The 23845-nt window shown below is 44.6% G+C and overlaps 1 protein-coding gene across 9 annotated transcripts in view; it reads right to left on the minus strand.

The window, feature by feature from the left end:
- lilli (AF4/FMR2 family member lilliputian) overlaps positions 1 to 23845 on the minus strand; it is a 370515-nt gene that overhangs the window by 127182 nt on the left and 219488 nt on the right. For all 9 annotated transcript variants that reach the window (XM_076368250.1, XM_076368249.1, XM_076368251.1 and 6 more), the window contains one exon: positions 1626 to 2177. In XM_076368250.1, coding sequence (XP_076224365.1) covers positions 1626 to 2177 — 552 coding nt within the window. The remainder of the gene's footprint in view (positions 1 to 1625; positions 2178 to 23845) is intronic.

Raw genomic sequence — 23845 nt, forward strand, 5'->3', positions numbered from 1 at the left:
ACAGTTCTAATCAAATTCAATATTTTCTTAAAGGCTATGATAATAGCTATGTATCTATATGCTCTTGGTTTCTCACTTTGAGGTTCGACGTTAGTTCATTCAATTATAGCTTAATGTGACGGTCTATTTATTTATTCAAGAATATTTGGGAGTCATTGAAATGTCACCTTTACCGTCACCTTTAAATGGTACAACTGTGACTACAAATAAATATAGAAAAATTTTTAAAACAGCAAAACTATGAAGTTGAATATTTAGTATTTTAAATTGAACTTTCTATTGCTATAGGGAATATTCAAATAAAATAGCTTTGTCGCTTAATTTATCTACGAATTATCGTTAAATTAGTTTCAAACTATAGCATCTATATCTCGTCGAAAAATGTGAAATGTCTCCAATGAAAAACTTTCGAGTGCAAAGGGTTAAGATTCCTCCGAATCCTCCAACCTCCCACGACCCAAGCTGCGGCTCAGTCAAGGTCCATGAGAACGATCATAAACCGAGCATCCACATCGCAACAGTCGCTCTAATTTCATCGTTGCCGCGCGCGGCCGGCTGCTCGGCCGAGTAAATGAAAGGCGACGCGACGCGACGCGAGGCGAGGCGATGGTCAGGCCGTTAACAAAGCGATCGCGGCGGAGGTGGCAAGGTGGACGCGGGATAGTTGGCATCGCGCCTGCGAGTCTGGGGACCACCGGGCGACCCGCTGCCTCACGCCGGCCGGACAGGTAGCAGAAAATACACGCACCGAGCCGGCGACATTTTACTCGCGGCGTAAACAAGAACGGGGCTAGTAGCAGGATGGACGGTTCTACAAGAGAACATGGTAGATCCGCGATACCAAGACAGCGCCCGCAGTCCTCGAATTGCTCGATGGACAATGACCGAGCTGATCAGCGTTTGTAACGTTATTACGTTGTTAGTGGAATTGATAATTGCTTTGGTTTTAACGCTTTGCGCACGTCGATGTTTAGTCGAGATCACACTTTAGGAAACAAGTTGTAAAAGATAATTCAAGTAGCAAGATCGGTGGTTTCCTTTCTCGAACGATTCCTTGAATACTTCAGGTGGAAGTTTCATTCGAAGATAATACATTGATAATAGCAAAATAGTGGGTAACGAACATTGATTCTTGTTAAATTAGTCTAGAAATCTTCATCGCGAGTCTCACTCGTCATTGTACGGCAAGGGTCAATGAACCTCCGTCGCAAAGGGTTAACTAGTCACTAGTTCCTAAGGAGTCTACATCAGAAGACTCTCCAAAAGCTTCCAAATACAAAGTGTCTACAATAACAAACGATCTAACTTCACAATAACTACCACTTACTACCTACTTCATTCTAAACAATTCAAACTAAATACTCATCGCAGACAGCTCCGCAAACTCTCCAATCTACCCAGAATCTTAGCCAACCATCAAATACCCTACAGTCCTACACAGGTATCCCGAAATCGTAAGACTGCCGTCCCCTCCGCGAACGGTCGCGATCGAGCGATCCCCTCTTCCCGAAATCTCCGGCGGACAAGCTGAAAGGTTCGGACACCCATGCTTCAGCGGGCCCGAACAGGCGGGTACGTAGCCGGCGATGGCGGGTGGCCACGAAACAATGGAAATCGATACTCACGTTATCGAGAGGTAACCTGGACAGTCTGCTGGCGGCGGAGTGAAGCCTGCTGCCGCCGGAATTCCCGATACTCGAATTGCCGCCGCCGCCGCCGCCGCCGCCGCCGCCGCCGCCTAGCGCACCGTTCCCGGGCGAGTTCGGGGGCGGTCCTTTGGCGGGTAATAAACCGTGGCTGCGATGATCGTTGCTGTTGCCGCCGTGCTTCACCGGCTGGCCGGGGTAGCCGCCCCTGCCCCCGTGCGGCGGCTTGCCGTCCGCCGGCTTCACGAAACCGCCGCGCTGATGGCTCGACGACGAGGAAGACGAGCCGCTGCTCCTCGGCCCCCCGGGTTTCTTGAATTCTTGGGAGGAGGGCGAGCTCCTGGAATTCGAGCCGACCGAGCTCGAACTCGTTCGCAGGGACGAGGTGGCCGAGGACGGGGCCGGGCTCGCCGGCACACCCTCTATGCCGATCAGACGCTTCGGCTCGTCCAGGAGATGCTTCACCAGGGAATAGTTGCCCAGCTTCGATTGGATCTGCTGCGTGGTGCTGTCCTGGGCGTCCGGGTTCACCTGTGAACAGAGGATGCTCGTGGTTAGGCTCTGCGGTCGGATCACGAGTTGTTTTTGGGGACTTGTATATAATCGTGCGTCGCGGATTCGTTGGGTTGAATGAGTATATCAATTTGGAGCTTCTTGCGGTTAGATAGAGATTAAGTGTACCTTTACCGACAGGTTTTTCTGAACTAGAAATGTGGGAATGGATGTATTCGAGTGTGTGGATAGATATATCGATGAGTGATGAATGTGAGCGAGTTTTGAATGAATGCTCAAAGCATTGGGGTATTCTAGATTATATTGTATCTAGAATTATTTAGCGTATATAATTTAGCTTCGTTTGCTACAGGTTTTGTATATTTCAAAGAATCTTCCGCAAAGGGTTACACATTTCTTGGAGTTGATGTGTTTCGTTGAATATAAATTCTGTGAATAATCAATTCGATTTTGAGAATAAAATATGAAACAAATTATACTGAAGTAACAGGGAATAAGGAAGCTACGTGCTGATCTCTTGTTTGAGTAACTGAATCATCCGCGAATTAGTATTAGCGTGGGAATGTAGATATCCGCGAGTAAAGGATTAAATGGATTCTATGACGATTGCAAGTGACGCGAAATCGGTTCGAGGTGAGGATTGCGAGGATCCAAGATCGTAAAGTTGATGTCTCTTAATACCCAGCATCAGTTGCTCGAGCACTGATTACACTTCATCGCGGTTTGTGAATAAACAAGTACATCGCATAAGTACGTTCGAAGTTCGGTCGTAGACACTTCAAGCGTCGATGAAACCTAACGCAAAGTGCCGGGGACGATTCGCGGAGCACGAGAGCGTTTGAGGAGAGTTCAAAGAAACATCAAAACAATCGTTGCTCTCGTGATCAGACTCATCTCTCGGAATAACTCATTTATCAGCCATAATTCCGGCGGGTCTCTCCTCGCCGCTGCGATAACGCGTCCGGCAATAACAATTACTTCGCCGAAAACGACAACGACGCCTGTAGCGGCGCTGTTTCACGCAGATATAATTGAATGATACAGTTTGATTGCTCGTACCGAGCAGTCCATTGTATCCGCGTAACGACGTAACGATCATCGAAATTAGGAAGACGACCGGGAGTAACGCAAGGGTTGAAAACCCTTTATCGTTATCGGGTACATCAATCCGCGACATTACATCAGTTCCATAATTCTTATTTTTCATAATTGTATTGCATAAAGAAACAGAATCGAAATGGAACACTGAAAAACAAGAATTAAAAATAATTCATTCAGAAACCAGCAGTCTTCGATATTCCCTGGTTTCTGTAAATACGAATAGAACAACTAATATTCTTCAAAGTCAAAGGATTCGTTCCTTTTCCTAAGCCAAAAACACTAACTCTCAATTCTTATTTCCCAAACCCAACCTCGTCTCAGAATGTACCATTTCATTCCGCAACAATTTCACTGAGAAACGCAACCGTTGCAACCAGTCCTTCCAAAACCTTTCGAATCCCATCGCCATCGGTACTCCCCGAGAATCGTCGGTCTCACCGTGGAAACCAGCTTAGAGGCGAGAGTCGCTCGGTTTATCAGCCATAATTCACGGCCGGGTAGAGAGCCGTGCGAAAGCGACTCGCGTTGCGTGAGCGCGCGCGGGGCAATAACAATTAATGCGGCGAAACAGTAGCCGGCGAAGTTTACGAGGTTGTTCGCGAGGAGAGGGAGAGATTCGCTGCACCGCCGCAACGGTAGCCGCCTCCTCGCGGTTGCAACGTTGTTGCGAGGTCTGCAGCAACAACAGCCGGTCGCTCGGCCTGGGACAAGACAGACGGCTCGTGTGCGGTGCGCGCTTATGATCCGCCTTTGTCTTCAAGGACAATGAGATCAAATCGTGGTTTAATAAGGAGGCGGGCCGTCGACGGGGTGGGGGGGCGGGTGGAGGAGGATGGGGGGACGTAACGTGATTAATGAGCGCGCTATAAATCACGCGGCTCTCTCGCTTGTTCGCGCCGAGAACACCCTTTTTCCGGCGGGCACGCCGAGTGCCACCGAACTGTACTCTAACGAGCGCCGCCTGTGATTTTCGAGGGAAATCATTAATTCGAGTGCGCCCGTGCCGTTTTCTTCGACGGGAATCAAGGACGATCGACGAACGCGATAACTTGATAACGGTTGAGATTCTTCGGAGGATTCCGGGATAGTTCGAGAATCGCTCGCGCGAGTCGGGAACGAGGATCCTTCGATGTTCACGGTGGAACTGCGAAATGGGTCAGAATCCTTGATTCTTTATTGTGGGAGGATTGAAGTGTGGACGGTTCGCCCGTTTGCGTGTCGATACTTGGGGGCCTGAGATATGGACCAGGCCCATTGGCTAATTTGTGACCAAGGGGACCACCAGGACCTGGGTCACGTACGTCTGAAGAGGTTTCCTTCTTAGAAAAGCGTTGAGGGAAAGTCAGTCGCCGTTCCTCGTTAGAGCCACATCGTAATAAATATATTTAACCTGACTACGGAGTTAGTTTTTATTTTAGTAGCCCTACAGAAGGTATATCTCTTTGAGACATTGCTGAAGCTGATTAATAGCTTGAGATTGTGGAGATTGTGGAAACTGGAGATTTGATAGTAATTGGGGTACATGTCAGTGTGATCAATAAAAATCGGCGTAAACATTTACAAAATAATATTTCTAAAATAATATGCGTCAATTTGACGCGTTCCGTAAACCTAGTGTTAAAGTAATTCGAATCTAATGAATCCCGTTTGTAGTTTTATAATGAAGTTTCCAAACGTCGGTTCAAGTGCTCGGTAGTAGTGTTCACTGAAGTTTGTTAAAGGAAGCCTTTTGAAGACCGAATGTTCATATTTGGAGTCGCAGAGTTGGTTACTCAAACAGCTTCCATTGTTTAATCAGTTTATGTTGCTTGATGCCGAAGGTTTCGTAGATTCCAAATGATCCGCGAATAATTAACGATAATAGTTATACAGTCTTATCATTGATAAGACCTTATCGTCGACTTAATATCAATGTCAGTTGTCGCCAGTCGACTCTCAGTTCGGAATAGTGTTCGTCGAGGGGTTAAGTTCGTTGAGCGTATTAAATCACGGTAATTCGCGAATCTCTTCGGATTCGTTGGAATCGTCGATCGGTTCAGCCCGTTAACGGTCGCGGTTTATTGCCGGCGCGATCCGGTACAGTTCGGTTCGGTTTGGTTTAGTTTGATTCGATTTGACACGGTTCAATTCCGTTCAATTCAGCTCGAGCACAATTCATTTCCGAAGATCGAGCGCCGAGGAAGTGAGCCGCTCCCCTTCCCCGATCTCTTTTCCTCTCGACCCGCCGCCTCAAAGGGTCCCGTGGAACGTGGGAGGGTTGTGTGTCTGGCTAATTACGCGTTAGAGAGGGAGCCAAGCCCCGAGATGACATAAACGCGATGCCTCGAGAACCTCCGAGAGAAACTTACCGGAGAGAAAGAATAGAGAAGAACGCTTAGGTGACCAGGTCAGGGACTTCCCTTCCACGCCGACCGCACTCAATCGCGATCCCCCCTCCGTCCTCGCGGCTGACATCAAATCTCCTCTCTCTCTCTCGCGCGTGTTCGAAGTCCTCTTTCGCTTCATCGTACTCCTATCGCTTCTAACATTTTTCCTTAACTCCCTTTGCAACGTTCCTCTCGATCTTCGCCTTCGTCCTTCGTGGCTACAGCGAATATTTCATCTCGCTCTTGCTCATAACTCCTGTACTCACTTTTTCTATCGTCGTCCATTTTCTTTCTAACACTATTAGAAACCTCTGCTTCTTGATACGTTTCTCTTCGCTTTGCAACATCTGATCTCTTCTTTTTCACTCTTTGTATTGCTTCTAAATTTCTGTTTTATTCTACAGTATTCCTATCTATCTAACTCTCCTAGTTGTCTCTCGAATATCTTCCTCAACCTACAACCTTCGCATCAGTATCAAATCTCTCTTACATTCTATCACTCTCTCAAATTTCCCTTTTACTCCATTCCTCATCCTCCTTCTATCTCTACCTAACATTTCCTTCTACTCTCTTCCTCAACCTACAACCTTCGCATCAATATCAAATCTCTGACATTCTGTCACTCTCTCCAATTTCCCTTTTACTATATTCCTCATTCTCCTTCCATTTCTAACATTTCCTCTAACTCTTCCCTACTTGTCTCGCAAACCTCCTCAACCTCCAACCTTCGCATCAATATCAAATCTCTTACATTCTATCACTCTCCCAAATTTCCCTTTTACTCCATTCCCCATCCTCCTTCCATCTCTAACATTTCCTCCAACTCTCTCGCTCTTCAACCGACGAAGAAGCTCATCCCCGACCGCCTTCGGCCGCGTCCTCCAGGTATCGCGCCGATGACGCGCGTGTGTCCGCGAATCACCGTAAAACCATCGCCGAAAGCGTCGTAAAACCCCGGGATATACGTGCTCGTAACGCGCGAGCGCCGGCGTCGTTAACATCGAGCGACGCGCCGTGACGCAAATTCCCGCGATCGCGATCCGAAGCGCAGCGCGCCGATCGAGTTTTACTTTACAGCCGGCGAACCTTGTTCCCGGCCGATTAACGCTGGAACGCGATCGTAAATCCGCGCTATCGCAAAGAACGCCACTGATTACCGGCGCACCGGTGACGTAAAACGCGGCCAATTATGCCGTTTACGTTCTAACGCGTTCGTTCTGGCGAAATCTGGTTCGCCGGGAGCCCCGACGCCGGGACGATCGCTCGCTCGCTCGCTCGCTCGCTCGCCCACTCGCCCTTCCTTCCTTCCTTCCTTCCCCGAGGACGACCAGTCGATCCGGCGATATCTTTGTTCGATATCGCATCGAACCGAGCCGGTGCACTCGGCCGAGCCGAGCAGTGAGTCACTAATTCGTTCGGAGAACGCTGGTTGATTTGCTTTATCGGACTGTGGGAAGGATATTCAGTTTTATGAGTTGGGGAATCGTGGGTCGGAGCTTGTTGCATTCGCTGCTGCGCGGGGAAAGAGTGATGTTTACTTGAAGGTTTCACTGTTTGAACGTAGGAAAGCCAGCGAGTTCTCGACTAGGAGAATTATCCGAGTTCAGTGCTCGTTGGAAATGAATTAGAGTTGCACTGGTTTCATCAGGCATTAAATTGTTCAGTTGTCGTTTTCGGGGATGATTCGATAGATTCGAGGGAAATTTATTTAAGTAGAATTCTATTAGAATTTATCTTATAGCATCAACATTTTAGGATTCTGATGATATTGAACCATTCTCATTTATTTCCTCGAGAACTATAGATCTAACCTCTCTCGACTGCAGCGAGAGTCCTCGAGCACCTCGTGCGCAACGAAAAAAAAGGAGAATCCAACGAAAGTGTCCGCCGAATGGAACACCGTGCGCTAATGGATTAAAGCGGATCGATACAGAGAAAATGGAATTAAGTTTTTACCGGCCTCCATTGGTTTCCTCGGTGCTGTCTCCGGTGATTCTCGCGTTTCAATCTTATGAAACGATCACACCGGAATAACAAATAAAGCTTTCATTTTTTCCGTAGGTGATTCTTGAGGATTTTCGAAGCGAGGTTTAGGTATGGGTTTTTCCACGAAAGAACACCGCGTTATGCGGAACTTTAAAAAATACTCCGGTATCGAAGATACGGAAGGTCGTCCAGAAATACACACAGTATAGCATATTTGATCACGAGCGGACGAGCGTAACGTCCCCGCTTTCACGTGCGCCTGCACGTGATATTCCAGTGGCGTAGCAGCCGGCTCGGCTCTCTTTCAAGCGCTTAACCACTCGCGATATGATTATTTTTTAATACCGCGCTGGATGCAAAGTGCTCTGTCGTCAATAATTTACTAGGGAATGAATTCTATAGTTGGTTTGTGTTTAGGCTTCGTGTAAAGTGTTGGAGTTAATCGTTTGCGAGGATTTGTCGTCTATCATTCTGTGATTCTATAGTTCTGTAAGTCTATCGTTCTACAATTTTATAATTCTAGCATCCTGTAATTCTATAATTATGGAATTTCAAAATTTTGTACTTCTATAATTTCGTAATTCTGTAATTCTGTAATTTTAAAAGATTGTGATTCTATAATTTTGTTATTCTGTAATTATGTAATTCCAAAATTTTGTAGTTCTATAATTTCGTAATTCTGTAATTCTGTAATTCTATCATTCTACGACTCTATAACTCTATGATCTTATGATTCTATGATTCTATAATTCCATGATTCCATGATTCTATAATTCCATAACTCTACAACACCGCAACTCCACAATCCAAATCAAACATCCAACCACCAAACACTCCAAAACCAAAAACCTACTATCTCATTCTTCAAATATCGGAACTATTCCCTCACACCTTCCAATTCCGTATACCTAACACAACATATTCTCATAACATATCGAAACTCCAATGCATATATCGAGACATCAATCGACGTACAACTCAATGCGCGCATTGGTAAACTCATTCCTTTAATAATTTCTCAGAGAAACATCTCTTATCTTTCCAACAACTCCAAGCAAAACCCATCAAGAACGCCTCATTTCAAGCCGTCCGATAGTTTCAGTGTTAAACCGTATTTCAAATCTTCGCGAGAGATCCCATACTCCAAGACGACAGGTTAATCCACTCGTGTCCGGACTAATGTGGCTAAACGGTCGTCCAGCTCGCCTGAATCCGCGGCGCGCAGAGTACACACGCATGGGAACGGCCGGCACGCAACGGCACACGCCCATGCCGGTTTCCCAGGGGTTCGTGCGAATTTCATCCGTGAATGGATAAAAGCGATCCACGGTCCTCGAGGTCCGAGATATCCCCTGTCCATTTCCCAGACTCGCGTGTCCCGACCCGACGCGGCGCGAAGCGGCGCATTCGAAAGTAAACTGCGAATAAAAAGGGGGCGACCGTTTGTTTGCCGGCCGGGAACCGCTCGCGAGGAGTCCGCGCCGCCACCCACGGATTTCACGGCAATTTGCGTCCGGATCGTGGCCGGGGATTAGGCGAGACGGGAATTTCTTCGGTGGCACTGGGGATTGAAACGTCTCTCGGACGCGATCGAGCGTGACTGTTGCTGTTCGAGCGAGGATGCTCGGGGACAGGGGATCTTAGATAGTTCGCAACAAAGTGAGTTAGAAGGAAATTGATTTTATATGATTATAGTCCTCGCGTTTGTTCGAGTAATTTACTTTAGAGTTGTTGCAGTTAATGAGATGCTGGAGGAGTTAATGGAACGTCGAGTTAGGTCTTGGGTTTATGAAATTTTTGTTCTGTTGGATCTAGAGATAGAATGCTAACGGGTTGGAGGTCACTTTGAGATCGGTGATGGATGATAGATTGTTTTGTTGATTAATTGGGGAGTTCGAAGATTTTATACTTTGAATGTGTCATATTCGAAAGTTTTTCATTGGAAATATCCAACATTTTAAATTTAGCAATGAAGCTATTTTATTTCAATATTTCACATAGCTTAATTTTAGTTATTAATTTTACTTAATTTAAGTTTAATTCAAAATACTAAATATTCAACTTCATAGTTTTGCTGTATCAAATCAAGTGGTGAGTCATCTCTCGAGTGCAAAGGGTTAACACTAAAACGATGAGCAGCTAAGTCTAAGTTTCGAAATTCCTTTACAAAAACTTGAGTGCATCTATCGAGATTTTAATTGACTTATAATTGAATTTACATATGGCTGAATCAATTTCTTCAATTTCTCAGAGAAGCATGTGTTATCTTTCATTAACTGCAAGAAGATACCAGGAATCAGTAATTTACTCGTCCGGTAGTTTTAGTGTTACTTTGGAACAAATGAATCCAAGTCAGAGCCACTCGACATTTATTCAAGCCTCGCTAGGGAGAATAAAAACTGAAGTTCCTAGAAACTCGACGCAGCTCAACAGGAAAATTCGAAGAACTTCCGCGAAGTAGCAAGAAAAATCGCAAGAACCGAAAGGAGCTGCGGAAGGCGTTTAAATTACAGACCGCGACTGAAAAAGAATTATCCACAGAACGCGAGTGCAAAGAACAGTCGAGGGCAGCGCAGTTTCCGGGCCGGTTGCATCAACGAGGAGGCCCTGCCCGATGAGTTTTAATCGGAAGAACGAGGAAAGATTTTTTCAATATATTCAGTATATTCAATTTCTATAATGAGTGTCTGAAGAAACTGAAAATAATGCATTGTTACAATTTTTATAGGAATTGCATATTAACCGTATTAAAAGCTTGGTAGTTCTAGCGTTAATTTGATTAATTCGTCAATTTTGGTTAATCTAATTTAGAAAATTTTGATTAATCTGAAATTTTGATTGGTACAGTTTCACTTGAGTACTATACCGAATGTCTGAAGAAACCAAAAAATATGTATTGTTACAATTTTTATAGGAATTGCATATTAACAGTATTAAATGCTTGGTAGTTTTAGCGTTAATTTGATTAATTCGATAATTCGACAAATCTCGATTGATTCGATTAATCTAAAATTTTGATAGCTACAGTTTCACTTGAGTACTATAACGAATGTCCGAAGAAACCGAAAATCATCTATTGTTACAATCTTTACAAGAATTGCATACATATTAAACCTCCATTTTCCAATATGTAAACGAATATCAATTGTTCCAGCAACGACGAAACAAACTACGACTATCCTAATAAATATACGATAGTACAGTACAGTGAATATCCGTGAATCTAGCGGCGGAAAGCCTCGAATGCCTGTAAACTAGGAAGAAATCCGATACGCGAGAAATCACGTCTCATTATTGCGAACGGGCACGCCGTTATTCAAAAACTCGGCGACCGCACGCCCGTAGGTATCTAAGACGCGGGCGGCTCTGCTAATTTCGGAGCGGGCGCGCTCGCGCGAGTCGCCTAGCGTCACGAAACCAAATTTTCGTGCGACGCGTCGAGCTACGAAATCTTTAAGCTATGCTTTACGAGCGAGCGAGCGAGCGTCGCTGTTCGCTCCGCTCGCCGCTTGCCAACTGCCGAGCCTCTTCCTCTCTTCCTCTCTCTACTCGCCTGTCTTTCGCTTTGCTCCTATTTGCCTGCCGCATAAGGCGGACGTTAAATAAAGTTTCACCCTCGCAGCGATCGCCCTTCTCTTCCTCTGTCCGCTTTTTCCCCTGTTTCTCTCTTTCTCTGTATCTCTTTCGGTCTATCTTTCACTGCCTGCTATACATTTCTTTCCCTTTCTGCCACTTCTTCCTCATCTGCCCTTTATTTGCTTCTCTCTTTTGCAGCTTCTCTTTGTCTTGGTCCTCCCTTGCTCTCGCACACTTTCCGTTCTCACTGTGTTCCTTTTCTCTTTTGTCTTTTATTTCTCTCGGTCGCTCCTCTCTTTCGTTGATTCCCCACTTTTCTGTTTCTTTGACTTTAATAGAGCGAATAGAACGACGAAGAATCTATCAATCTATTCTTTGTCTCTGTTAGATTACCACTCACCGCTTGGTTTGACGCAGTAAAACTATAAAATATATTTAATGTCGAACTTTGTATAACGCCTCAATACGTGAAATATTGGAATAAAATAGCTTTGTTCCTTAATATACTTGTGTCTTCCCTTCGAGTTAATTTCAAAGAATCGTCTTCGCCTCGTCAGAGAATGTGAAATATTTCTAGTGAGAAATTTCCGAGTGCAAAGGGTTAAAGTTTTAAATTTCAAAGAGAACTACCGAGTAAGTAGACAGATTTCTACAAATCAAAAAATAATCGAAGTTGATTCTATTATCGAAGCAATTCCAAAATGCCAACGTATCGAACGATATCGGCTCGCCGTCTCTGTAAAATCGTTGCAAAAGGTTCCCCAGTGACTCTCACGCGCTAAATTACACGCGCCAAAGTGTAAACCTATATCGCGCATCCGTTGCCCCGCTAGCTCGTGGGACAGCGGCAACTCGCAAGAAACCCCGCGATATTATTAAGTTACGGAGCGTCGTTTGGCCGGAACGAGCGAAGGATCGACCGCATAAAAGCGGCGCGATCGTAAACACCGCCATAACCATCCCCGTTCCCTTTTTCTCTGTCAATTGAAATTGTACGCGATTCTTTCTCGCGGCGGGGGAAGAAGTTCCCGAATGGATTTCTAGCGGAGCGGAGCCGATCGACCGCGCCAAAACGCCGGCCGGCCGGGAGGAGAAACCACGCCGCTGCGTCGTCGGAGTACGGTTTCTTGCCGCGTAAGGCTTGGACCGCGGCTCGTGAATCCACCGGCGAGTTATCAATCTTCCCTTTGCCGCGCCGTGGCCGGAGTTCAACACGACAGAAATTACCCGGCGGGCATCTGTATCGCGGGCAACGCTGCCTGCGGGATCGGCCGCTCCGGGCTCACTCGAAACTTAACCCTTTGCACTCGAGAGGTGACTCTCAGTCATGGAATCGAGCAGTCTTCCACCCTATCTTCTCGCAGAAAGGAAAAGTAGAATTCCAGGTTTACAACATTCACTCGAATTCTATCGAAACTACAAGTTACAGCAATTTTAAAACCATCATAACAATAGATCTTCAATATTCCCTTCGGTTCGTTGACAAAATTGTTTCAATGGTATTAACCCATATTTCATTTGATATAACAAAATTACGAAGTGTTATATGTAATATTAAGTTTTCTATAATGCATCGATAAAATGGCTTTGTTTCTTGATTTATGCATGCTTTCTCATTGGTTGGTTTCAAACAACGTCATCTATATCTTAACGGAAGACGTTGAATATTTCTAATGAAAAACTTTCGAATGTAAAGGGTTAATATAAGATACGGGTTGAAGAGATACTGTAACGTTGTCTAGTGACAGCTCGTTCTTGGAAAATCAACTTTCGAAGTTTCCTTGGGAGTTAGTATTCAGAAGTAGAAACGGTGGGACATGCACAGACACGTGAGACATAGAACTCCAGTTACGAAGCATCCTAAAATTCCTACAATTTCTAAAATTCCAAAATTCCAAAAAAATCGACTCTTGAAGATTCCTTGGGAGTTAGTATTCAGAAGTAGAAACGGTGGGACAAGCACAGACACGTGAGACTCTTAGAACTCCAGTTACGAAGCATCCTAAAATTCCTAAAATTCCTATAAAATTCCTAAAATCCCGAAATTCCCAAATCTCCAAAACTCGTAAATCTCTATTCTGTATGCCAATAATTTACAATCTCACGTCCACCGTAATCAATTGGCAATCTCCTCGAGTAAACATCTGCACAGCGAAACATTTGAGACATCTATTCCTCGTTTCGCTCGTGAATTATTCGGTTCACGTTACAAGGAAGCAGGTCCGTTTCACTGAAAGATTCTCATCGTTTTTCACCGCGTAACCAGCGACTGATAACCGTCAGAAGTCGTTGATACACTGCCAGGGATCCGACGCCTCCGCGGCGGAGGTTTGTAAACAGTTTCTGGATGCCGGGTACCGTGGAACGCGTCTTTTTCCACGGCCCCAAAGACCGGTGCCGTCGCACAAAGAATTCTATGCGGCACAAAGGCGGCGGGCAAATACGCGCGCTCTTTCACCGCGGCGAGACATCGGAAAAACCGGAGCCGCGTCGCCAGCCAGCTGGATATAAACACCTTAGATCGAAAGAAATTCGGTCCAGGAACGCGACGCTCGCTGGAAAACCGCCCCGTTAATTAGCATTCGTCGTGCATACTCAAAATTGCTGTTACTTTCGCTTTAGCAGATATTTCTATAAACATTCCCTCGAAATTGAGCTTCCGATACCGATAATGTAACAATTGTAAATGAAACACTCAATTTTCTTGTTTCAGCTCGTTAACTGAACTGTTACCAATAATTCTACGAAACATACGTTGCATCCTGTTTAAACGTAATATCTCGATCCATTATTCTCGAATACAAAGCAAAGAATGCCACAGTAAACCGAAGAACTAATAAACACTACGAGCAATTCCCATAACATCAGCTTTAACGATCATCCCTCTAAAATAATCTCCAACGCGAAAGAACAATTTGAAATTCAAGCTCGACGCACAAATTGAAGGCAGCACGGTCGCGCGCGACAGCGGAGCGCAAAGGAAATTCAATAACGACATTCCCAGAATCGTTCCGTAATGTTTATTACGGAAATGCCGGTCGAGCTCCGATGAAAAACGAAACGAACGGCCGGAACTTCAGAGGAACGCGTGTCTCCGTTTTTCCGCGGCGAAGGTTCGGTCCGCTAATAACCCGCGGGGTCGCGGTCCCCCGGAAAATAAAAGAGAACCGCGGCGAAAGGGGAAAAGGGAGGGAAGCGCCTGTGCCGATAACAAGATTCCAGTTTGCCGGGCGGAAAGGGGGACGGAGAAAGCGGGGGGGAGAACGAGCGAACATGAAAAGCGGCGAAGTCCGCCCGCCTGGGGAACAGCTGTCGCAATTATCTCGCGCGAAGGAGCGTCCAAACCAGCGAGTCGCGGAATATCGTGCGGGAAGAATGCGAAGGGAAGATGGCGGAACCAGCTATGAGGGGAGGGGGCGGTGGCGGAGGGGACGGGCAACCGAAACGTTTCAGAGGAAAGCCAGCGCGGCGAGAGTTTCTTGCTCGGAAGGATTTTCGGCCGGAGTTGTTTCTGTTCTTTCAAGCTTTCGTGCTTCCCTTTGATATTATGCGGAACGACCGCACCGCGAGGGATGAAATATCGTCGGAGTTGCGATACGCCGGAGCGGGAGGGGGATGAAGAGGGATTTAAACGACCCGCCTCGGTTATATTCCTCTGCGTGCACGCGCGAGCGCGGCGGACAGCGAGCGGGATCACGGGGAATGAGGGAAACGAGAGTAACGAGTGGAATGTCGTTTTCTGGGACGCTTTCGGGGTTTCCCGGGGTTTTCGCGAATGAACTTTGAGGGTGTTAATTTGGTGGTTTATTGGGATTAGCGATTAACACGTCGACTGCGAGAGTTTCGAGGGGGTTGTTTGGTGGTATTCTTGCGGGACAGGGGCTAATGGTGTTAGAACTAATTATTCATAATTTGATATGTGTCATATTATACTCTAGCTGCTTATGTTGCTAGATATTTTTATTCGACGATTTTCTAATTATGGATATTTTCAAGTAATTTATAAGCTGTTGAAATGACGTGTTAACACGATCACTGCCACGAGAATTTCGAGAGGGTTGTTTAGTGGTACTTATTCTTTCGTAACAGAGGCAAATGGTGTTAGATTTGATATCAGTGTCATATTATACTATTATATAGCTAATTATGTTAATAGATATTTTTATTCGACGATTTTCCTATTGTAGCTGTTTTCAAGTAATTTATAAGCTTGTGATAACGTGTTAACAAGATAACTGCCACGAGAATTTCGAGCGAGTTATTCTAGTCAAACTTGTTCCTTTATGGGAAAGGTAAATAGCATTAGAGATAATTGTTAATGTTTTGGTATTGATTTATGATTAATAGTTTACTTTGATATAGATAATTGAAATTATGTTAAATATATCATTTCACCATTGAAAGAGACAGAGTTTTAAGGAATGGTTTCGAATTATTTGGAGGATGAGTTAGGGGTTGATTTCCAGGATACTTGTTTGGGGTTGTAAATTAAAGATTGTATTCCGCCAAATAAAGGTGAAGAGTGCGTCAGTTCCGTATCAAGAGAGGAAATTGAATAATCGAGACAGAGAATCTGGGAACAAATCGACAGAAGTGTGCGGGCAACTGGAGCGCCGGGCTTGCAATTAACCCCCTATCAGGCAGTGTGGCTTTGATGTCGCGTACCTATGTAATTAAGGTGAACGAGGAGTATTTGACAGACTGGAAGACTCGAATGAAACTGTAATTTGTGTTAATATAGACGGTCCGATGAATTGAATGTGGTAAGTAGATAAGTGAATGGAGGAATGTGGAACCGATGAGGCACGTAACGACTCAGGAGCCGAGAGTTAATTTATGTTGCCCGGGTGACTGGATGATTTATGGAATATTCATTTCTGTAATTAACTCAATACCGTCGTATAAAATTCAATTACTATCAAACCCACGGTGTCCCAGTTCTATGGAATTATTTCACCAGAGAAATCCAGTGAGAACAAATTCTTCTCCATCTCTTTTGAACATTAGGAAATTCATGAATTAAACTCTTAATGATGAACGGATTTTGGAATTAAACTTGATGTCTGAATAATTCAGATTATATTGAACATTGGGAAATTTGCACATTTCTCAGTGATGACAAAAGGATTCTGGAATTAAACATGATGTCTGGATCATTTGGATTATATTGAAACTTAGAAAATTCACAAATTAAGTTCTCAATGAAGACAAAAGTATTTTAGAATAAAATTTGTCATCTGAATCGTGTAGAATATAAGTTCAATGCACGCATTCCCAAATCTGGGATGATGTTCGCAGTATAAATAGAACGGGAGACGGTAGCTAATGAATCGCTCGTGACAAAATACCGTCAAATATTATCTAGCCAACGTAGGCGGGAGCCACTTGGAGTGCTAGACTCAGGAGGAGCCTGTCGACGGTCTGGTTAACTCAATTAGAGCAGTCTGGTCCGGCAAACGAAGGATCCCCGTTCGAATCAGGGTCCGGCAAACCTACGTCTCCCTTTCCCTCTTCGCGTCTCCAATTATACCAGACTAAACAGAAGGAATATGAACTGTGCTGACGTTGCTACTCGCTTGAGTGTCTAGCAGCCGAAGAAGACGCCTATCCAAAATAATGTAAAATAGAAAATACGATAAACAGACTTGACGTTTCTGGTTATTATTAACATTCAGATATTTCGAGCAAAAGATACTGAAGTTATAACCTCTTGTAGTTATAATTAATATTTACTGAAAAGATACTAAACTGTGATTATTTAGAAAGAAAATAGGACAACATTCATAGGATACACTATTCTTCAAAGTTTAATATTAACCCTTTGCACGCGAGAGGCGCCTTCCAGTCGCCATTTGATTTGACCCAAGAAAATTGTAAAATTGAAAATTCAATATTAAATTTTCTAAGTATTTCTTTATGTTAATTCCAAAAATATCATTGAAATTTCAGCAGAAAGTAATGAAAATTTCTTGAGAAAAATATTCTCGAGTGCAAAGGGTTAATTCAATTGCAACTTTCCTAAATTCAAAAGCATTCTTAAAAAATCAGGAACACAATTAGAAAAATTATTAGATACTATACAAAAGCAGTACTAAACGCAGAAGGGTTATTTATAATTCATCATAAGAATTATATGAGTTATTTTGAGATTCAATGAAAATGGGAAAAATCAACACATTGTGTACCGGTAATCTCGTTTTTATAAAGACACTTAGCTATAACTTCGTTAATTACCATAGCACTGAAAAAATATAAAATTTACTCCGAATTGATCATCTATCTAAAATATATTACATAACAATATATCTATGTTTTTCTATGTACAGCGATATAAGTTGATCTGAAAATTGCCATCACAATTCAGTATTCCGAAAATTAGCCGGTACGCAATTAAGAAATGGATCGTTCAGATCTAGTGGAGATCCACTGTTGAACAAATCGCAGCATCAAACGCGTTGACGTTCGTAGAGAACCGTCTCCACCGGTAGATTTCAGAGCGACGAAGAACCCAGATAGAGAGGAACGTCGTCCGCGTCCCAGGAAGCACCGCGAAAAACCCGCAGCGATTTCAACGAGGCAAGAGGACGTCTCGTTTGAGATTACGAGCGGAGCCGGTTCCATAGATCCCGCGCGCGCGCTGCCGCGGTAACAAAGACGGTAGCCCAGGCTCGCGTAGTCGCAGTTGCCAACCGTTCGGGCTGCCGAGATTCCCTTTCCAGTTGGCTGCTTCCATCTGACAGCTGTTCCGCGGCCTGAAACCTCCATTTCGCCGCGGAATAACACGTAAATTTCTTCCCAGGCCTAACTCTCGCTTGAAAATTCAAATTTCATCCGTTCCGTTCGAATCGAATTCCATTCTACTCGAAACTCTATTGATTCAATCAACTAAACGATTTTAATTTAACATTTTGAAGACGAGGACGCTTTAACGTATGAAACTTGCAGTTATATATGATGCTATATGATGCTATATGATGCTATATGATGTTATATATGATGCTATATGAAGCTAAATTATATATCGAATTAAATAGGAAAGGATATACTGATCTCTTGCTGTGAGTCACTGAATCATTCGTTTGCAGTATTCCAAATATGAAAATTTGATGTCTAGCTGTCGACAATCATCTGCTGAAGCTTAATAGCTTGATATTAATAGCTTTATTGGCTTAATAGCTTAATAGCTAAAGCTAAATATTATTCATATTTAATTAAAAACTGTAATAACCCTAACCTAAGTAAATACTGTAAATATTCCATAACGTTAGAATTTCTCAAACATCATCTGCAAAGGGCAAAAGAAACATAAAAGAATGCAATACTGGATATAAATTTCCGTGAACCGAAGTGAAAACTTAGCATACCGTACCGATAGCTGAACGATAAACATAAGTCAGAAGCATACTGTACAGATAAGGCGCACCGTTTACCGAAAGAAATTACAAATTCCAACGACAGCGTCGCCGATTCTCGTTGATATTCGAAGTACGCGTCGCGAGACAGCGAAGGTAGACCGTTTCGATTCCCCGATAACGTCCCTTTCTTCCCGATTTCCACTTTAACGCCCCGGCGTCGATGAAACGCGCCGGCAGCGGAATGATTTCGCGAATGATTGCCGGAGCGAGTGGCGGGTAACGCGCGTGGAGTGGCGAGCCGTAATGAAAACGATCGGCGTCGACGCGCGAATTGCTTCGGCCGGTTCGCTGAATGGCGCTGATTATGCATACGAGGATGATTATCAATGGAGGACTCGTTTCATGCTCGACGGTTTTCTTTGATTCGACGCGCGAAACCGCGGGGACAGGTGAGAACGACGGGAACGAGCCCGGCGACTCACTCTCTCTCTCTCTTTCTCGCTCCGGCGCCGATCCCCGGCGAAGATAAACGCGGAAACGCCCACTGTCATAATGAAGATAATCGAATGCCGCGAACCTTCTATTCCGGGCGACCGTAAGCACCGTCTCATTGTGATAATGATAAGCCTGGAAACGGGTAGCGAAAAGTTCGCCTTCTGCCAGCCGGCGCGATGGATGGGCTCGGCGATAATCGTCGAGCTGTACAGTGAACAAACTTGAAGCGGATGATGACTTTAACGGGACAGGGGAGCCTCCTTTTATCTGATCGCTTCGTCGGTTCGATGATTCTTGCTGGTTAAGTGTTGTTTCAAGTGTGGCAGACGTCACTCGGTAAACTTCTATCTGGTTCTCGAGCGCTAGCTCTGATCGCAGAGGATTGCTGAAGGAATCATGGTAAGTTATTGCTTTATAGGTCTTCTGTCAACCGTGTTTCATGATTCATTCGTTTCGACAAATTCTAGTACGTTTCAGTTTGTAGAGGACTGTCAGAACTTATTACAACACAAATTTTCTAGCTGGGCAGACATGTTAGCTTCTAGCATTCTAGGCCCTTTGCTGACTATGCCTAGTACCCAATCATTCAACATCTCTACCAAACTTCTCACTGATCACTTGAACTTCTCTTCGTCTAGAACCTAATAAAACTTCAACAAATTTCCAATCCAGTAAATTTGACTGCTTCTAGCACTCTAGACCCTCTGCTAACTGACCAATACCCAATCATTCAATTCCAACACATCTTCAAGCTAAGCTTTCCAAAAGAACATCTCTTCCTTTAGAACCAAATGTCCCACAACACTGAAACTCCCAGTAAATCCATCATCCACAAAAACCTCCCAACAACCGAAATCCATCTCCCAATGACATCCAACTCGAGAACCCCGGCAAAACGCTTCTCGCGCAAAACAAATGATCGCGCGGAGACAAAGACGCGTCCCCGGCGACGGCAGCAGGGGCCAAAACCAGTTCGATTTTTCCGCGCGCGAAGCGACGAGCTGCATCGAGATAGGCGGCTGGAATTCGTGGTGGAAGGAGGATATATCGTGCTACCGGTAATTAATCACCGGGCCGTGGAGTCAAGGTCCAAGCCGGGCAGGCAGGCTCGGCGGACCGTTCGATTCGGTCGTGGGTCTCGCTCGCGCGACTCCGTTCGAAGCGTTAATTAGCGTTTTATTAGTGGCCGGGATCGCAGGCGGCGCGCGCGAGCGAGCGAGCGAGCGAGCACGGCATGAACAACCGAAAAGGAAAAACTCGAGCGAACCGGCCGCTCGGCTGCCTCCGACTCCCTTTTAACCCTTTAAAAGTCGGCTTTTTGTTCCGCGGTCGACGCCGCCGTTCTCCACCTCGGTTTTTGCGGGATTAGGCGCGGAAATTTATACGCCGGCCGACGCGCGACGCCGGGAACGGGGCGGCAGCGGCGGCGTCGCGCGCGATATACTTGCGCGCGGAAATTTACTGCCTCGACGGGCCCTCGTACCTGCCTCCGCGACTGCGTCCCCGTGCCTCGTCACGGAACAGTTTGTCGCGCGGCAGGCACGACGAGAAGGGGCGGGAGATGTACGGTAATGCCTCGGATACGATGTCGCTCTGTTGTTTGAGAGTTGCTCGGTCGAGGGATGATTTTAAGGTGTGCGAGCCGACGCTTTGTTCGAGCGTGGCAGTTTGCGTTTCGGAGAATTAGTGAAAATGGGGGATGCTTAGAGGGGATGGATGAGATCGGCGAGTTGGAAGTGATTTTGGAGAATATATTGGGGACGGTAATTTGAGAGGCTAATGGGTGAGATGATTGAGGGTGGATGAGTTTCATTTTTGATTGTGGTGCTTAGGGGTGGAGTTGTTAGGGTTTAACACTTTGCGTCGCTGTCATACATGATACATGATTACTGTATACATGACTTCTTTTCGCCAGCTGTTATCGGCCGCTGTCACGCACGCGTGATTATTCCGATGCTTGTGTAGGAATACATATTGATGCTATTTTTAGAGAAACAATTGCTTCTGTTCTCCCTTCGCAATTTACCAGACTTTTGTTAGAATCTTTTGAGCAGATGCTTCTGTTAGTTCGAAACTGTCTTGCTGCCTTGCTGCGATAAATGTACGGCGAAGTGTTAACACTTTGACTGCCAAGTATACAGTCATCGAAACTCCTACGCAAAGCAATTTTCTTAATAACGCTGAAACTAAGAAGTCGATATTCTTCATAACGATTGCTCTATCTTTCTAGTATCTCGCATCTAACAGAATTCAGTTCGTTTCATCACCGAGAAAAGTAATGTTTAAGTTTATAATCATGGTGTCACCCGAATTCGGATGACATGGCGGACAAAGTATTAAGGAGGAATCTGTTTTTAGGTAATTGATGATGGGTTTGCAATTTGTAATGTAGTTCTGTTACTGTTTTTGTTCGGTGTTCCATGCAAATCGACAGATGTCGAGCAACATCTGGCCGAAGAAAAAATTCGATGTTTACAAAGTAGAGCGCATATGAAGAACCATGTAGGTGCACTCGTTAATAAAAAGCACCTGCATTTAATCGAGGCATTGTAGCATTTACGAGGACCGAAGACCACAGTGAACAGCTAATGTGAAACCATTCAACTTTCTACTTTGAATCAAGCGTGAATATGTTTAACCGTATAAGAGATGTCGCACCTGCGCGACACGCTTTGCGTAACCGGCAAAATGGAGGCGAGGTAAAAATAGAATGCAAAGAATCTGTGGATCACTGGATTCGAATGCAAACGCATTCGCTGGTTTATCGGACTAGCGCAGGACGATCTCGATTCTTGTTTCGTTCGCAACGAAGCTGATCGATTTTAGCTTCACTGTTACAACTATTCGATTTCAAATTAATATTAACAATCGATCTATATCTTAAAAAATCTCCACAACATTGCCATTGAACTCTCGAAACCCATAATTCCAAAAACTGTTCACAGTCGATCAAGTTTACAACCCGACAATATGGCGAAGAATAGAATTCAAAGAATCTATGGATTACTAGATTCGAATACATATTCGCTATTTAACCCTTTGAACTCTGTAGGCTCCGATATTGCACCAGTTATAATATTAAATTTTAATGAATCAAAGAAACTACAATTATTAGATTTTCTATTATTAATTATTAGATTCTTATTAAAACATCGAAGGTATGTTACAGCATTTTTCATTTTCACTAAAGTTACCATAAAAATTAGTTGCTAAAGGTTAATCGAACAGAATAATTTCAATTCTAGTTTCCTGAATTGAAATCCAACAAAACCAATCAATTTCAGTTTCACTGTTACAATAACTTAACGACCACTAACGATTCCAAATGAATAGATGCCAGAGTCAAAGGGTCAATCCCCAATAAAAAACCCGCGCAGCGTTCCCATCGAAATCCCCTCGCGCCCTATAATCCCGAAGACAATTCGCAGTCGATCCGTCGAATTTACAACTCGACAATTCCCCCGTCACGACTCTCGGTCGCGCGCGGAGGGATCCCGACGCATAAAACGCGCGAATTCATCTCGAAGCTTATAATGCTCGGTCGCGCGGCCGTACGCGATATTAAAACGGAATACGGCCTGGTACCGTTTTGTTTGCTCTTCTCTTTGCGATCCCGGAAGAACGGCCGGAACGCGCGCTGCAATCGAAAGGGTAAAAACGTCCAGTGGCCAGGGGGCGAGGGAAAACGAGCAAAAGGAGGCCGACCGGCGACTGCTGGGTGGCTCGAGGGGCGGAAAGGGTGGCCGACGGAAGGGACAGGCGAACGTGCGGGGCAGAAAGAGAACAAAAGGGAGCGAGGAACGCGGAGGGAAAGAGAAACGAGGAGATTGAGAGCGACAGGGAAGGAACGCGAGAAATGGAAGGAAAGAGTCAGGGCAAAGAAGAAAAAAAGGAAGAGGGAACTGTGACGAGAGAATGAAGGAAGGAAAAGAAAGATTGAGCCGGGAAGAGAACAAGACTGCGAATGAGAGAATAAAAAGAGAAGTAAAGAGCGAGAGTCGGAGAGAAATCCGAGGAAACAGAAAAATGGAGGGAAAGAGCGAGATCAGGGAGAAAAATAGAAAGAGGAAAATGTACGTAGAGATCGAGAGCAAGAGAGAAGGAATGAGGAAGAGGAAAATGAAGAGATAATGAGTGCAAATGAGATGGTGAAAAAGTGAGAACGAGAGAGCGAGACCCACTGAGAGGAAAACAGAAGGAAAGAGAAAAACTGAGGAAAAGAGCGAGACCAGGGAGGAAAATGGAAGAGCTCTGTAAAGGTCAAGAGCAAGAGAGAAAGAAGGAGGAAGTGGAAAATAAACAGCAAGAGAGAAGGAAGAAGGAAGAGGAAAATGAAGAGCGACGAAGTGCAAATGAGATGGTAAAAAAGAGAGAACAAAAGAGCGAGACTCAGAGAGAAAAACAGAAGGAAACACAAAAACTGAGGGTAAGAGCGAGGGAGAAAAATAGAAAGAGAAAAATTTATGTAGAGATCAAGAGCAAGAGAAAAGGAAGGAAGAAGAGGAAAATGAAGAGCGAAAAAGTGCAAACGAGATGGTAAAAAAGAGAGAACGAAAGAGCAAGACCAGGGAGAAAAATAGAAAGAGAAAAATGTACATAGAGATCAAGAGCAAGAGAGAAAGAAGGAGGAAAATGAAGAGCAAATGAGTGCAAACGAGACAGTGAAAAAGAGAGAACGAGACCCACAGAGAGAAAACAGAAGAAAACAGAAAAATGGAGGGAAAGAGGTTTAAAGAAAAACGACAGAAAGAGAGGGAAGAAAAGGGACAGGGGTCGCAGAAGGGAAAAGGGAAAAGGCAAAAAGTCG

Source organism: Nomia melanderi, chromosome 6 (genome assembly GCF_051020985.1).
Source record: "Nomia melanderi isolate GNS246 chromosome 6, iyNomMela1, whole genome shotgun sequence".
Lineage (NCBI taxonomy): Eukaryota > Metazoa > Arthropoda > Insecta > Hymenoptera > Halictidae > Nomia > Nomia melanderi.